The 14,767-nt window shown below is 43.9% G+C and overlaps 2 protein-coding genes and 1 long non-coding RNA gene across 5 annotated transcripts in view; 2 read left to right on the forward strand and 1 right to left on the reverse strand.

The window, feature by feature from the left end:
- Positions 1 to 5,028: 5,028 nt before the first annotated feature.
- Positions 5,029 to 14,767, reverse strand: part of LOC147997900 (uncharacterized) — a 28,242-nt gene continuing 18,503 nt past the window's right edge. Inside the window, exons 2-5 of one of the 2 annotated variants that reach the window (XR_015647513.1) lie at positions 14,383 to 14,549; positions 11,402 to 11,569; positions 9,143 to 9,256; positions 5,029 to 5,659 (exon numbers count right to left, since the gene is read on the reverse strand). This is a non-coding gene — a long non-coding RNA (uncharacterized LOC147997900). Of the gene's footprint in view, positions 5,660 to 6,938; positions 7,971 to 9,142; positions 9,257 to 11,401; positions 11,597 to 14,382; positions 14,550 to 14,767 lie in introns of those variants that run through there. The other variant, XR_015647512.1, reaches the window with a different exon arrangement.
- On the forward strand, positions 5,400 to 10,102 carry LOC147997901 (uncharacterized). Of its 2 annotated transcripts, XM_087601539.1 has the most exons (6): positions 5,421 to 5,566; positions 6,598 to 6,757; positions 7,937 to 8,080; positions 8,715 to 8,881; positions 9,602 to 9,707; positions 9,825 to 10,102. In XM_087601539.1, the coding sequence occupies exons 1-3, from the start codon at positions 5,440 to 5,442 to the stop codon at positions 7,998 to 8,000; spliced, it is 351 nt and encodes a 116-aa protein (XP_087457665.1). In that variant the 5' UTR covers positions 5,421 to 5,439; the 3' UTR covers positions 8,001 to 8,080; positions 8,715 to 8,881; positions 9,602 to 9,707; positions 9,825 to 10,102. The 2 variants fall into 2 exon arrangements, with proteins under 2 accessions (XP_087457666.1, XP_087457665.1); XM_087601540.1 differs by having other exon boundaries at positions 5,400 to 5,566; positions 7,937 to 8,881.
- LOC147997902 (disks large homolog 5-like) overlaps positions 12,891 to 14,767 on the forward strand; it is a 31,204-nt gene continuing 29,327 nt past the window's right edge. The window contains exon 1 of the mRNA XM_087601503.1: positions 12,891 to 13,009. The gene's annotated coding sequence lies outside the window, so the exon portion shown is untranslated. The remainder of the gene's footprint in view (positions 13,010 to 14,767) is intronic.

Raw genomic sequence — 14,767 nt, forward strand, 5'->3', positions numbered from 1 at the left:
TGGCTTGGCTTGGAACATGTGTGTAGTTCATGCTGGCATCAGACTTATGGCAATTCTCCTGCTTCAGCCTCCTACTCAGGAGCCTACCAGGGTGAGATCACAACCACGGGTAATGTGATTGCTGTTCTTGGCTGTCAACTTGAGTGTACCTGGAATTAACTAATGCCAAATGGCTTGATGCCCTGTGAGGGGGAGATCTCTCTCTCTCTCTCTCTCTCTCTCTCTCTCTCTCTCTCTCTGTCTCTCTCTCTCTTACTCTCTCTCCTTCCTTCTTTCTGTTTTCCTCTCTTCAACCCCCTCCTCTTGGTCCTCCTCCTCTTCTTTGTTTTTTTTTTGAGACAGGGTTTCCCTGTGTAGCTCTGGCTGTCCTGGAATTCATTTTGTAGACCAGGCTGGCCTTGAACTCAGAGATCCACCTGCCTCTACCTCCTGGATGCTAAGGCTAAAGGCATAAGCACCATTGTATTTTTTTTCTTAATTAAATTTTCTGAAGCAAGAAGACCTACTTGTAATCCAAATCTTGGAGATCAGAAGATAAATCTTTAATTCAGATCTTTTGAGATGGAAAGGCCCACCTCTAATGTGGACCACACCTTCTTTTTTCTTTTTATTTTTTTCATCTTTATTAACTTGAGTATTTCTTATTTACATTTCGATTGTTATTCCCCTTCCCGATTTCCAGGCCAACATCCCTCAACCCTTTCCCCTCCCCTTCTATTTGTGTGTTCCCCTCCCCATCCTTCCCCCATTAGCGCCCTCCCCCCAACAATCATGTTCACTGGGGGTTCAGTCTTGGCAGGACCAAGGGTTTCCCCTTCCACTGGTGCTCTTACTAGGCTATTCATTGGTACGTATGAACTTGGAGTCCAGGGTCAGTCCATGTATAGTCTTTGGGTAGTGGCTTAGTCCCTGGAAGCTCTGGTTGGTTGGAATTGTTGTTCATATGGGGTCTTAACCCCCTTCAAGCTCTTCCAGTCCTTTCTCTGATTACTTCAACGGGGGCCCGGTTCACAGATCAGTGGTTTAATGATGGCATTCAGCTACATATTTGCCGTATTCTGGCTGTGTCTCTCAGGAGAGATCTACATCCAGTTCCTGTCGGCTTGCACTTCTTTGCTTCATCCATCTTATCTAATATCTGTATAGGTATGGGCCACATGTGGGGCAGGCTCTGAATGGGTGTTCCTTCTGCCTCTGTTCTAAACTTTGCCTCCCTATTCCCTGCCAAGGGTATTCTTGTTCCCCTTTTAAAGAAGGAGTAAAGCATTCCATTTTGGTCATCCTTCTTGATTTTCATGTGTTCTGTGCATCTGGGGTAATTCAAGCATTTGTGCTAATATCCACTTATCAATGAGTGCATACCATGTGTGCTTTTCTGTGATTGGGTTACCTCACTCAGGATGATATTTTCCAGTTCCATCCATTTGCCTATGAATTTCATAAAGTCATTGTTTTTGATAGCTGAGTAATATTCCATTGTGTAGATGTACCACATTTTCTGTATCCATTCCTCTGTTGAAGGGCATCTGGGTTCTTTCCAGCTTCTAGCTATTATAAATAAGGCTGCTATGAACATAGTGGAGCATGTGTCTTTGTTATATGTTGGGGCATCTTTTGGTTATATGCCCAAGAGAGGTATAGCTGGATCCTCAGGTAGTTCAATGTCCAATTTTCTGAGGAATCTCCAGACTGATTTCCAGAATGGTTGTACCAGTCTGCAATCCCACCAACAATGGAGGAGTGTTCCTCTTTCTCCACATCCTTGCCAGCATTTGCTGTCACCTTAGTTTTTGATCTTAGCCATTCTGACTGGTGTGAGGTGAAATCTCAGGGTTGTTTTGATTTGCATTTCCCTTGTGACTAAAGATGTTGAACATTTCTTTCGGTGTTTCTCAGCCATTCGGCATTCCTCAGCTGTGAATTCTTTGTTTAGCTCTGAGCCCCATTTTTTAAATAGTGTTATTTGTCTCCGTGAGGTCTAACTTCTTGAGTTCTTTGTATATTTTGGATATAAGCCCTCTATCTGTTGTAGGATTGGTAAAGATCTTTACCCAATCCATTGGTTGTTGTTTAGACCACACCTTCTGCTGGCTCATATCAAGGACATGGAAGAAGGAAGTTTGCTTTATTAATTCGCCTACTTCTTCAGGATTACTGCATGTACTGAAGACCAGCTTAAATATCCAGCCTTATGGACAAAACCGTTGGAGTCCAGGGGTTGCCCCATAAACCACACAAACTCTGACCTCACTTAGACAGGGATGGTTTATTGAATGCCCACCCTAAGACTGATCATCAGAGACATAGCTGAGAATTTGTCAGGCTACGACCCTGGACATTTTTCTATGTCAGTTTATAAAGACTAAAACTGTGAGGTCATAGGCAGGTGCTGGAAGGGCTGTCTGGTTGTCAGCCCTGACTCAAGCCATTTTAGACAACAAAGGTTCATACTGACTTTTTATCTGTTTAAAGATTTATTTATTTATATATAAGTACACTGTAGCTGTCTGCAGACACACCAGAAGGGGGCATCAGGTCTCATTACAGATGGTTGTGAGCCACCACGTGGTTGCTGGGATTTGAACTCAGGACCTCCGGAAGAGCAGTCAGTGCTCTTAACCATGGAGCCATCACTGCAGCCCTCATATTGACCTTTAATTTTATTGGTCCTACATGAAGCTTATAATTATGAAATTTAAGATTAAGAAACCTCACAACATAAAGAACTTCCTTCCAGTGGTTCCGGAATGGGTGGGTGGGGGAGCACCCTCGAAGAGGCTGGGGAAGGGGGTGGAATGCAGGGTTATTGTAGGGGAAACTGGAGAGGGGGTTAACATATGAAATGCAAATAAACAAAATAACCAATAAAAAAAAACATACACAAGTTATGTGATCATTCCTGACCCTGCTCTGAGTTAAATTATTTTCAGACAATCATGACAGACAGACATAGTACAGCAAGAATATGAACTATCTGGCAGGCATGGAACAAAATGGCTACAGCTATGCTAGGGGGATTGGCTTCAACAGGGGCAACTACTGCAATTTGGACCTTCCATTCCTTGTTGAATTAGCTGTACCACAGCCTATACACCATTCTAATAAATTTTCTTTCTCTATATACAGTCATTCTAGGAGGGATGATTGGTTATGCATTGTTAAATGCAATGCTGATCATTAAACCCCATCACTTCCACAGCAATATGTAAGTTACTGAACAACTGAACAAAAATTAAAATTTACTGCATTTATTGCGTGTGTCAGCAAGCATAGGGAACACTTGGTTGCTTACATCTCTTGGTCTCTATAGAGTAGTGGGAGAACTGAGACCCACTGAGGAGGTCTCTTAAGCATAGACCAAATTCCTTGCAGTGACACTGGATTCCAGGCTTGTTGTCCTGTTTAGGCCTCATTGTGGTCTATGTACATACACTCTATGCATTCTCCCCATGCAGGTTCACATGGACTGAATTCAGAAAGGTGGGGATGGCAGAAAGATGCATGGTTAAATAGCCCACCAGGTTCACATTGTATCAGCTTGATTTAATCTAAGGACAAAGAAGTGGAGTTTCTCTGATGGCTTGCTTCTAAACCCTTGAAAGGATCACTGGGGTTTGACCTCAGTACTTCATACTTCTTGCTGGGTCAGCGAAACTCAAGGAAACTTGAGATTGCCATAGGCACAGTATTATGCTAGATATACTGAGTAGGTGATACTAAGATGTTCAGATGGTCATACCCATTTGCATGAGTTCTTAATGTACACCTAAGGTAAGAGAGATCAAGGTCTTCAGAATAGGAAGATCATTTCCAGTTCTTTTCTACAGTTCCAGTCTGAAAGACTGGTAGGGAGAGAATGGTAGATAATCGAGAATTGGTGGATGATGCTTTGAATGCAGGGTGGGTTTCTGTGCTGGTTTAGACAGGGTCTCAAGTATCCCATGTTGCCCTCTTCCTAGCTGGCCAGGTTCACTTTGAGCTCAGATAAACCTGCTTCTACTTTCCAGTAGACAGTCTTACAAGAGTGGCCTCCAGGGACTGTGAGGACAGCATTAGCCTTTGACAGTTGAGGTGTGTAACCCACAACTATAGTTTTGTTATAGCCACTTTGTTCCATGTCTACCAGCTATTTCAGATTGTTGCTGTCTATGCCTGACAATCACGGACACAGAAAAATAACCTGATAGAGAGCAAGGACATGGTGATCACATCCTTTCCTGTTCTGTATGTTCTGGATGAGGCTTGTTAAAATTCCAATATTGCAGAAAGCTTTATATAGGACCCATCACATTAAGCATCACTGTGCACTGTTCTATCTAAAATGGCCTAATCAGAACTGACCACCAGATCACACTTCCTGCAATACTCATATGAGAAGCTTGAGCTTTTTGTTTTGACTTTTTTCTTTCTTTCTTATTTTTTGCTGTATAAGTTGAGAGGAAGATATTTGGGGCCATGGATCTGCCCCCAAAATCTGGGGTATGGATCTGATCAATCAGTGTTGGTGTGTGCACTCAATACAGTATCCATTTTTTTACTGTGACAGATACTTTTGTGTTTGTGGGGAAGCCCATGACCCAGAGCACAAGTGCTGGGTCCTTGCTCTATCCACGTAGTGATGTGTATAGCCTCGTCCTACACCTTTATCTGCACCCCCTATATCTCTTGACTATTTTATTTTTTTGATAGAAGCTCAGCTTCTGATAGAAGGCCTGTCAGCAGTGCTCCTTTGGCGACATTAGCGCAGAGATGAGAACCCCACAAGCAGCATGAGGTTCCCTTCATTGGTGGCTCCAATATTGCACTTTCCTCTGCCAACTGGTCTCCACACTGTTCCTAGCACCATAAAGACTTCAACTCTTTCAACTAAGGAATTTTCTGGCAATTGTCAATTGCTAAGCACATGACTTCATGAGTGTTCCCCTAACACACACGCATGTTGTAACCTACCATGCAGACTACTTCTTGATGTGATATAAAGCACCTGTACATAATGAGACAGGAGAACTTTTGACTGCATATTCAATCTGGTGTGAAATCTCCGGAAGTTTTAATGGCTAACATTGGTGAATGAGGAAAATTTGAGTTAGGATGAGACATTTTGGGGCAAGATATGGAAGGAAACATTCATTTAGATGCATAAGAATTACTAAGGTTTTTATAATCAAGCCTTGAGGAAAATTTGGCTTTGGAAGCAGGAGATGCTCAGTGGCTCTGCCCCAGGAAAGTCTCCTGGAAAGGGCACCTCAGCTTATGCTCAGTACAGGGAGAACATTACCAGGGAGGCAAAGTCTGCTCCCCATGACATCAGCTGTCCCTTCTTGGACATTCTATTGTCTCCTAGAGAGTTCTGGCATCCTCTGTGATGTCACCAGTGTTGTAGTGACGACCAGTGCCCTAGTTTCTCTCAGTCTGAGTCTGGCGGTTACAAGCTAAGACATGTTTTCCCGTCTTCGCAAGCATTTTCGGAGGGGGAATGTCGATTCTGGAGAGACTAAAGTGAAGGAGTCTAGCCTTTCGTCTCAAAGTAATGATGGACAAAGACAGCACTTCTGGGGAATGTTGAGTAAGTTCTGGGCAGTGTATTTTGAGCTTCCTGCCAGGGGGGCTGCAGGCTTAAGCTGACCTTTCTAGCAATGGGCCACAACAACTGGAGCATCTGAAAAGGAATTGAATTTCCATGAATATCACAATTCCTGAAAGTCAGGATTTCAGAACTTTAGTTTCCCCATCCCCACTGGGAGGATATGGTAAGGCCAATGCTACTATTCTGTGAACTTCTGGTCTTTACTTTTACAGTGCATTTGTTATGTTACATTGTATAATAACACCATCAGGAGTCATGGAGGGTCCTCCTTTTCTGTGTTAGACAGGGCAGCAATGTACTTCACTATCATTGCTTCTTTAAATACAGTGGATATCTGACAGTAGGAACAGGGGGAGAATTGTGCTCCAGGCAATAACCTTATGTTCTTAGACCTCCTCTGATTTCTTCTAACTGGCAGGGTCATCGTTAGCTTTATATATTAGAGGTTGTGTGTTACAAACATGATTCTAAAATACCAAAAGTATTTGGAACATGTGGACCAAGATTCATCCTGTAACCTATTGGAACTTCTCGGGCATTTGGTATTTCAAATAGGGGAACTGATAAGTCTGTTGACCATGTCCTCCATGGAAATGTGTTTTTAATCCAAAGTTGTTGGCCTAGAGTATCAGGGTAGGACATCTGAGTGTCTCCAATCACTCAAGTCTTGTGGGTGGTGAATTTATCATCTGAGTTCGAACCCACAGGGGTGAGGGTCCTGAAACCAAGCTGTACCCTGTTCAGCTGATGATAATCCTGGAGAAGCCATCTCCGTGGTCCATGTAAGCATCTGATGTCCGGAATAGGGAACACCTGGCTGCTTACATCTCTTGGTGTCGATAGAGTAGTGGGAGAACTGAGATCCACTGATGAGGCCTCTTAAGCATAGACCAATCGCCTAGCAGTGACACTGGGTTCCAGGCTTGTTCTCCTGTTTAGGCCTAACTGTGGTCTATGTACACTCTATGCATTCTCCCCATGCAGGTTCACTTGTGTTCTTCTACCTACAGACGCTGGGAGAGAAACATCATCCCCTGGCACTGAACTAAGCGAGAATCAGGCCAAGAAGGAAAAGGAGAAGCTGATTAAAGAGCTGCAGCTCATTACCGAGGAGAGAAATGACCTGAGAGATCGCCTGAGGTTTCTGACAGAGAGATCCATGAAGAACAGGTATGAATTGCTCCAAATGCTCTTGTTTCATTCCTGGGTCTGCAAGGTCACCTTCTTCTTATCCTATTAAGGTTTTGGGTTCTAGAAAGCTGTGCCTCCCTAACCACCCTGTGCTAAACCTCACCTCCCATATAGAGGAGATTCAGAACCTTGACCCTTCCTGAGGAGCAAGATGGAAAATGGACTCATCTGCTTCAATTTATTGAAAAGCAGATCTTGTGGTCTGAATGAAGAATTCGGGGATAAAGTCAGGGAGAGTGAGTGTCTAGTGTGCATTTGCAAAGCCCTTGACAGCTGGTGGCTTTGCAAGATTGTAATTGCAGTGAGTTTATGGTGAGTCTCTGTACTTGCTAGGCAGGGGACTCAGTGCTGGAAGATCCAGGCAGCAGCCCGAGGGGCCTGTTCCCAAACTGTTCATCTCAATGCTTGACTAGAAGGTCTCAGACTCAGGCCTGTTTGTTATTGTCTGTGTGTCTTGCACTCTGAGACAGCAATGGTGCATGCATTTATCCTGGTTCTCACAGTGCTCTCTGTTTCCATATTTGTTTTTCTCTTTCTCTGATTCTGTTAACTTTTCTCTTTTTTTTGTGGGTGTGTCTCAGTCTGTGAGTCTGTATGTGCATACATCCAAATGCATATGCACAACTTTTAAATGTTTATATTTCCCTCCACACCTGGAATCTAGGGGTCTATGTCTTAGCCTGAGTATTTACCTGTAACACATTCATGGTGATGTGAATGCTTTGTTCTGGGAGCCCCACTGTCAACAGCACAGTGCTTTGCCTATGTGATCACGATTGTCTGTTTATTTGTATTCCTTGTGCAGATTATAATTTTGTGTTGATATGTGGTCTCTTGTCAAAACAGGAGAAAAGAAATCACAGGTTTCTGGGTGTGTTGGGTGGGGGAGCATGGAGAGGTGTGGCCTAGGCTCTTGATAGCTCAACTGGCTTGACTGCAGATTTCCTCTTGGTTGAACAACGGGAGCCAGGGAAGCCTCCATCTGGATGCCGAGATTCTGGTGTCCTGGACGCAGAAAAACACGTTTCTGAAGCTGAAGAAGATCCAATATGTAGAATTCAGAAGGTGTCCTTCCAGGACTGGTGTAGTACAGGACCCACCCTGAGTTCATATATTCCTAAATGCTGATGTTCATTGGATTCTATCATTTGGTGCCAGGCCACACTTCAGGCCAAATCCATATTATGAAGACCTGGAGAGAATGGAGGAGGCAGTCATGTGAATTCTGCACAACTTAGAGATGGAGAACACTGAAATCCATGAGAACAACCATAAGCTGCAGAAGGAGATTACCTTCTCTAGGTAAGTCCTGGTCAGAAATGCTATCACCTGTGGAATGGCCATTTCTGACTTTCTTTGTTCTGGATTGGACGGTCTTCAGCTCTGGTTCTATCTCTTGTGCTGTTTACACATCAGTGTGCCAGGGTCATTAAGACTCAGTTTTCAGTTCCATAAAAGACTGTTCCTCATCCCAGGATTGTCTAGGCATCTTCAGAAGGCTCTAGATAGAACAGCACTGATTGAAGTCAGCAGAAGGTTATTAGGCTGACCTGGACCTATGGTGTCATACCAGGTTTTACAAAACTCAGTGTGTGGACCACATGGTTAGCATGACCTTCTCTTGGTTCTACTGACCTCCTTTGAGGCTGTTTGCCCACTACTAATTGATGTTGCCCCCATGCATTGGGCTTTCATGGATAGTTGTAGATCCATGTTCTTTTTGAGAGATGTGGACACTAATAGGTGCTCGGGCCAAACAAACAATTTATTCTTCCCGGAATTTACTCTTTGTGGTTTGTGCAGCAGCCTTATATGTATCGAAATGAATTCTATTAAGTCTTCATGGGTATCTGGGTCCTGGTGGAGTTAGTGGCACTCGGGAGTGGGAATGGGAGAAAGGGGCAGCATGATCTTACTATGCAGACTGTATTTCCAGAAACCTGCTCAGCCAGCTCCTGATGGAGAACACATGTAGGAAGAAGTTGGTCCCACTGAAGCAGGAGAGCAAGGAGGTACATCTTGATTGTGCACTGAACCAGAAATATTTGGTTGACTTCAACAAGAAAGATAAAGACCAGCAACGTCCAGACCCAGCATCATCTGGTAGGGTTGAGCAGCTGTGTTAGCTTAAAAATATCTGATAAAGTTTGCCAATTTGATACATCTTTGCTCTCTCCTACCACCTTTCTAATTTACACTCACAACCAGCCAACCACCTCATGTAATGGAATTGTTCATTGCTCTGCCTATGCACAAGTATTCTGGGAAGTCATCCACTTTTCAGAAACTGAATTATTTTGCAAGTATATTTGTCTGCTCTTTTTGAAGCTACAGTATAGAAATGGTGACAGATTAATAACATACCTCATTATTGCATATCCACGTGATAGATTGGATGCTCTGTAGAGTTTTGAACAAGTTCTTGGTTCTTTGACAAATGACACTCTGTGGTCATGTGACTTCTTGTGTGGGAAGCACCTTTGCGGGATAAGAACAAAATGCAAATGTCAAATTAGAACTTGTCATTGGTTTTAACCTTGGTGATATATGGACATCTACTTTCTTCCTGCAACCCAATGAGGTTCCTTCCATTGCCCTGTTCTTGGTTTGCACTGGTATAAGTCTGGGTCCCATATTGGCAGCCCATATTACTTTGAGGCTCTCTGGAGATTTTGCCCTTCCCAAAGAGTAGCAACAATGATATCAGTTAAAAGGTCCATGTTGACTGTCCAATAGAACTGAGATGGTAGAAGGCAGCCTTCCGACAGCTGCCTTGCATTTCACCACCAAATCAGTGTCTGAAAAACTGCCTTCCTCTCCCAGGTCTCAGAAAGTGCAAGAGAGCTGGAATTGGACACACACCAGTAAGAGAGCTTCCTGAAGAATAAGTTGCTTTCTCAGGAGTCCCTGATGACAAACATCCTGAACGGTAACAAATTTTTTGGATGAGTATTCTTCCTCAGAGTTAATTTGTCATTGCTTAGAGACCCTAAATTTATATAACACTAAGCCAGCCTGACTGATTGAGGTCTTACTTTCTTCTCAGAAAACAGCACTTGAGAGACAACTTGGGGGACCTCCTTTCATTTTGTGTGCAAGAGGAGAAACAGCAATACATCTGTGCTTCTAAATGTTCGTTAAGAATATGCTGTTTAGAAATATTTTTGTTATGATTTTAATTGAAATTTTCTTTTTGTTGTTTCATATTTATATGTTCTTGTTACTGTTTTTATGTTTTCAAATATTTTTAAATATTTTAATTTATTTGTTTTAATCCTGTTTTGTTGTAAAAATGAATTCCTTATGAATAAAAATTGAATTCTATCTCTTGACTCTTAAGACCATCATTCTTATTCAAGGGTTCTGTCCCCTCCTGTGGACTTAGAACTGACAGGTGGAGATGGATCTCTGCATGTTCCATGGATCCTGGGCTAATAAGTGAATTCAAAGTCACCAAGGGGTACCCAGTGTGACAGTGTCTTTTGTGTGGAAAATGTGGCTGTTTCTCGGACACACACTTTATGAAGTAATCACTGACATGCTTTACCCAATTGTTAGGGTCCATGTGGTTCTTCTGAGAGAGTAGCAGATGCTCTATCCTGTGAGTCATCACCACAGCTCCTGCAGGTGCTTTTGTCCTTCCACATCATGTACTGTATTAGGTGGACAGGATCACCTCCAATCAAATAGAGAGATCTCAGGAGATGTGTATTCACAGGAAATTTACTGAGCTGTGCATGCTCAATGTGTTAGCTTGCCAGCCATCCCTACAGGGCTCTGGTGTTACCACTCCTCATTGTGGGTCAGGATCATCCTCCAGCACCACTTAGTGTCCATATTAGAGCAGATCTTTCACCTATTATCAATGATGACCATATGTATTCTGCACATCTGACAAAATACAGAATAGAAATTAGCTTCCTGTTGGCCAGATTGGCATAATGAGTTTTTTGATTGTTAGCATGAAAATTATTTTAATCTAGGCAGTTTAGGGAAGAACCTCAAGGACACCCATAGTGAATGCAGCCTGCAGCTGTGAACATAGGTTTCTGTTGGAGAGCAGGCCTGTGCAGGCCCAGAACCTAGGTGGGACAGTTCATGCTACCCTTTTTCCATGGCCAATCTGGATCATATTGAGAATGTATTTTTTCCAGGTGACTGATTTCCAATTTATGGAATTGAACTAACTTACTGAGAGTGGAGGTGACTCAGAGAGTTAAAGTACACAAGGACCAATCCAGTATGTCCACAAAAGCTTGCTGTCACCCCAGGGCTTTTAAAAGCTCAGCAGCTAGAGAAGCAATGTAGTATTTGGTTATTCTCATGCTTAGGTCTAGTCATTCATTATAAGCTGACCATGACACAAAAAGAGTCATCTGTGTCACAATAGAAGCTAGTTGTAACTAGATTCACCCCCACACTATCACATCACTACCGTATTTGAGGTTCTCAGTTACTATCTAAGAACCTGGAAGAGGCCTGGGTCTTGCTACACAAACTCATAATTTATGTCTTCATGACACTGTGTGCTTTGTTCTGTTGATGCTACCATTGGCATACAATACCTTGGATACTTTGTGCTGACATCTGTCACATGAGACAATAGTTCATGCCATGCCTAACCTGCATAAACTGTCCTTAGAGTACGGTGTAGTCAGAGGGGCCTTTTTTTTCTCTCTGAATTTTCAAAATATTTCCAGTCTTCAGACAAGTCTTCAGCCATTGTCCAGTGCCTGTCTTGAGATGTCCACCTTTTCAGCTGAGTGTCTTCATCCAGGCTGCTCTGTAATTCTGTAGAAGATTAATAGGGTTCCAGCCCTAGGATTTAATTCAGTGTGATTGTACTTTCCAAACATGCTCAAAGCCCTACATTCCACCATAGCCTGTGTGCTTTAGAGATAGAAAATAAAGAACCACATTGCACTTGAAATTTCTCCTCCAACAAAAGGAGAGCCTGCATAGGGCCTTTAAGTAACTCTAAGTCCCAGCTTCTGCATAACTCCCTTCATCGACTCCATTATTGGTGTATTTTCATTACTGCTCACTTTATTTTTGGTGTGCAAAGAATGTGTACCATGTCAGTAAAGTGTGTGTGTGTGTGTGTGAGAGAGAGAGAGAGAGAGAGAGAGAGAGAGAGAGAGAGAGAGAGTTTGTGTTTGTGTTTCTGTGCAGGTGTTTGTGTATGTTCATCCATGAACTCACTATCAATTTTCATAAAATGACTTAGAAGACTGTAATGAAAACTGTCGAGGTGCATGCAGACGTGTGTTACTAGTGTCCCACGGCACCTGGCAGGTAACACTGAAATGGTGGTCTACTATAATACAGCCTAAAAACAGGCTGTGGATGGTTTACACAGAGATTGTGACGTCATCACCACTAGAGAGAGCAGCAAAAGCTTCATTTATCACATGCTGCTGTTACCAAGATGAGGCAAAGCCTTATCCTACAGAGAGTCTGGTATGATTTGATGGCAGGAAATAAACTTAGGACTAAAATCATTCAATTACAAACAAAGAGGATAATACAAAGAGTCATAAGATTATTCTCATAAGAAAATAGATAGTATTTAAACGATGCCACTACAAAAATTAAAAAATATATATGAGGGCCACTAGGCTTTAATGCAGCCTTTCTACCAGACGTTTAATGACGACCTAATAACAATAGTGCTTCAATTATTCCTCTGATTTGAAAGAGAAGGAACATTGCCAAACCCCTTCTCTGAGTTTCTCTTTTTACCTAGAATTCCTGAGTCTGTTGCTTCTTCCATTGTCACCCCATCAATAGAGCTGCAGGGCGAGTCTGTCCAGCCCCAGAGTCTTTCTGCCAGCTGACAGGGCTGGGTTTTGCTCTGCTTGCCCCTGCTCCTGCCCCCGCCCCTGCTCTTGCCCCTGCCCAAGCCCCCGCCTCACACCCGCACTCGACAACGCCTCCGACCCATCCCCCCCTCCCAGTCCCACCACCGCCCTCGACTCAGACCCGTCCCAACCCCCGCCCCCAGCCTGCCCTCGCCCCTACCCTGCCCCCGCCCCGCCCCCCCCACACCCGTCCTCTCCTTCGCCCCCCCCCCCCGGCCTCCGCCCTCGCCGCCGCTGCTTGCGTTGCTACCATTCCGTCTTCAACTCCCCTGTCGACCCCACCGCCACTGCTGCTACCTTCTCCCACTTCTTCAGCCCAAGACTTTTGAGATCCCGGCTTGCAGCGCTCTGCACTAGGAGGCTAACAGAGGTGAGGAGAGCCTAAGGGACAGACCCCAGGCCTGGCCCCAGAGACTTGTGTCTCCCCCTCCCTGGAAGTGCTTTCCCGCAGTTCTCCATTCTGGGTTCAGTTTGTGGGGACCCCAGCAGGTGGCAGGCTTTGCTGATCCTCAGGTGTGAGTCTGGGACAGTGGTGGGACTTATGGTTGAGGGAAGTCTTTCAGGCAAATGCAGGCTTTTCTCAAACTCTTGGACCATCTGGTGCCCTCCCTGGGGTCACAGGACCTGTGGAAGTTGGGAAGCCACTTTTCCCTGTCCTGTGTGACTTTCCCTGCAGAGTGAGCTCTCCTGCAGGAGATACTCTCACATGCTTCTTTAAAAGCACCTGCTCCTCAGATCCAGATCAGTTGTGAAAACAGGCTTCTCCCTGTCAGTGTGCCAGCTCCCCCTCCCAGCTCAGAGCTGCCACACCTAAGGAGCCTCCAGCCCCAGTACTGGTTGGGTCTCATGGAGGAGTTAGAGCAAAGTGCCCCTTCTGAGAAGTGACTCAGAACAGAAGGTTCCTACAACCCAATGAGGTCTCTTCCAGTTGCCCTGTTCTTGGTTTGCACTGGTATAATTCTGAGTCCCAGATTGGCAGCCTACATTGCTGTGAGGGTTGCTGGAGATTTTGCCCTGCCCACAGAACAGAAGATTCAGAAGAAAGGCCAGTTTGGCATAATGAATTCTTTTGATAGATGGCAACAAAATTATCTTAATCTAAGCAGTTTAGGGAGGAACCTCAAGAGCATCCATAGTGAATGCAGCCTGCAGCTGTGAACACACTTTTCTTTTGGAGAGCAGGCCTGTGCAAGCCCAGGACCTAGGTGGGACAGTTCAAGCTGCCCTTTTTCCATGGCCAATCTGTGTTTGTATTGAGAAAGTATTTTTTTTCCAGTTGACTGATTTCCAACTTATGGAATGGAACTGACTTACTCAGAGTGGGGTTGACTTAGAGAGTTAAAGTACAGAAGGAATAATCCAGATGTCCACAAAAGCTTGCTGTCACACCAGGGCTTTTAAAAGCTCAGCAGCTAGAGAAGCAATGTAGTATTTGGTTATTCTCATGCTTAGGTCTAGTCATTCATTATAAGCTGACCATGACACAAAAAGAGTCATCTGTGTCACAATAGAAACTAGTTGTAACTAGACTTATACCACATTATCACATTATTACTATATTTGAGGTTCTCAGGTATGATCTTAGAAACTAGAAGAGGCCTGGTTCTTGCTACATATAGTCATATTCTATATCTTCACAGCACTGTGTGATTTGTTCTGTTAATGCTACCATTGGCATACAATACCTAGGATATTTTGTGCTGACATCTGTGACATGAGACAATAGTTCATGTCATCCCTTACCTGAATAAACTGTCCTTAGAGTACAGTGTAGTCGGAGGGGCCTTCTTTTCCTCTGAGATAGCCAAACATTTCCAGCCTTCATACAAGTCTGTCAGCCATTGTCCAGTGCCTGTCTTGAGATGTCCACATTGTCAGCTGAGAGTCTTCATCCAGCCTGCCCTGTAATTCTGTAGAACATTAATAGGGTTCCAGCCCTAGGAATTAATTCAGTGTTCTAGTACTTGCCAAATATGCTCAAAAACTAGTTTCCACCCTAGCTCTGTGTGCTATACAGAAAGAAAATAAAGAACCCCATTGCACTTGAAGTTTAGCCTCCAACAGAAGGAGAGCCTGCACAGGGCCTTTAAATAACTCTAAGCCCCAGCTTCCCCACAACCTCGTCCAT

This window comes from Rattus norvegicus, unplaced genomic scaffold (assembly GCF_021556685.1).
Source record: "Rattus norvegicus strain SHRSP/BbbUtx unplaced genomic scaffold, alternate assembly SHRSP_T2T haplotype2-0000026, whole genome shotgun sequence".
In the NCBI taxonomy this organism is placed as follows: domain Eukaryota; kingdom Metazoa; phylum Chordata; class Mammalia; order Rodentia; family Muridae; genus Rattus; species Rattus norvegicus.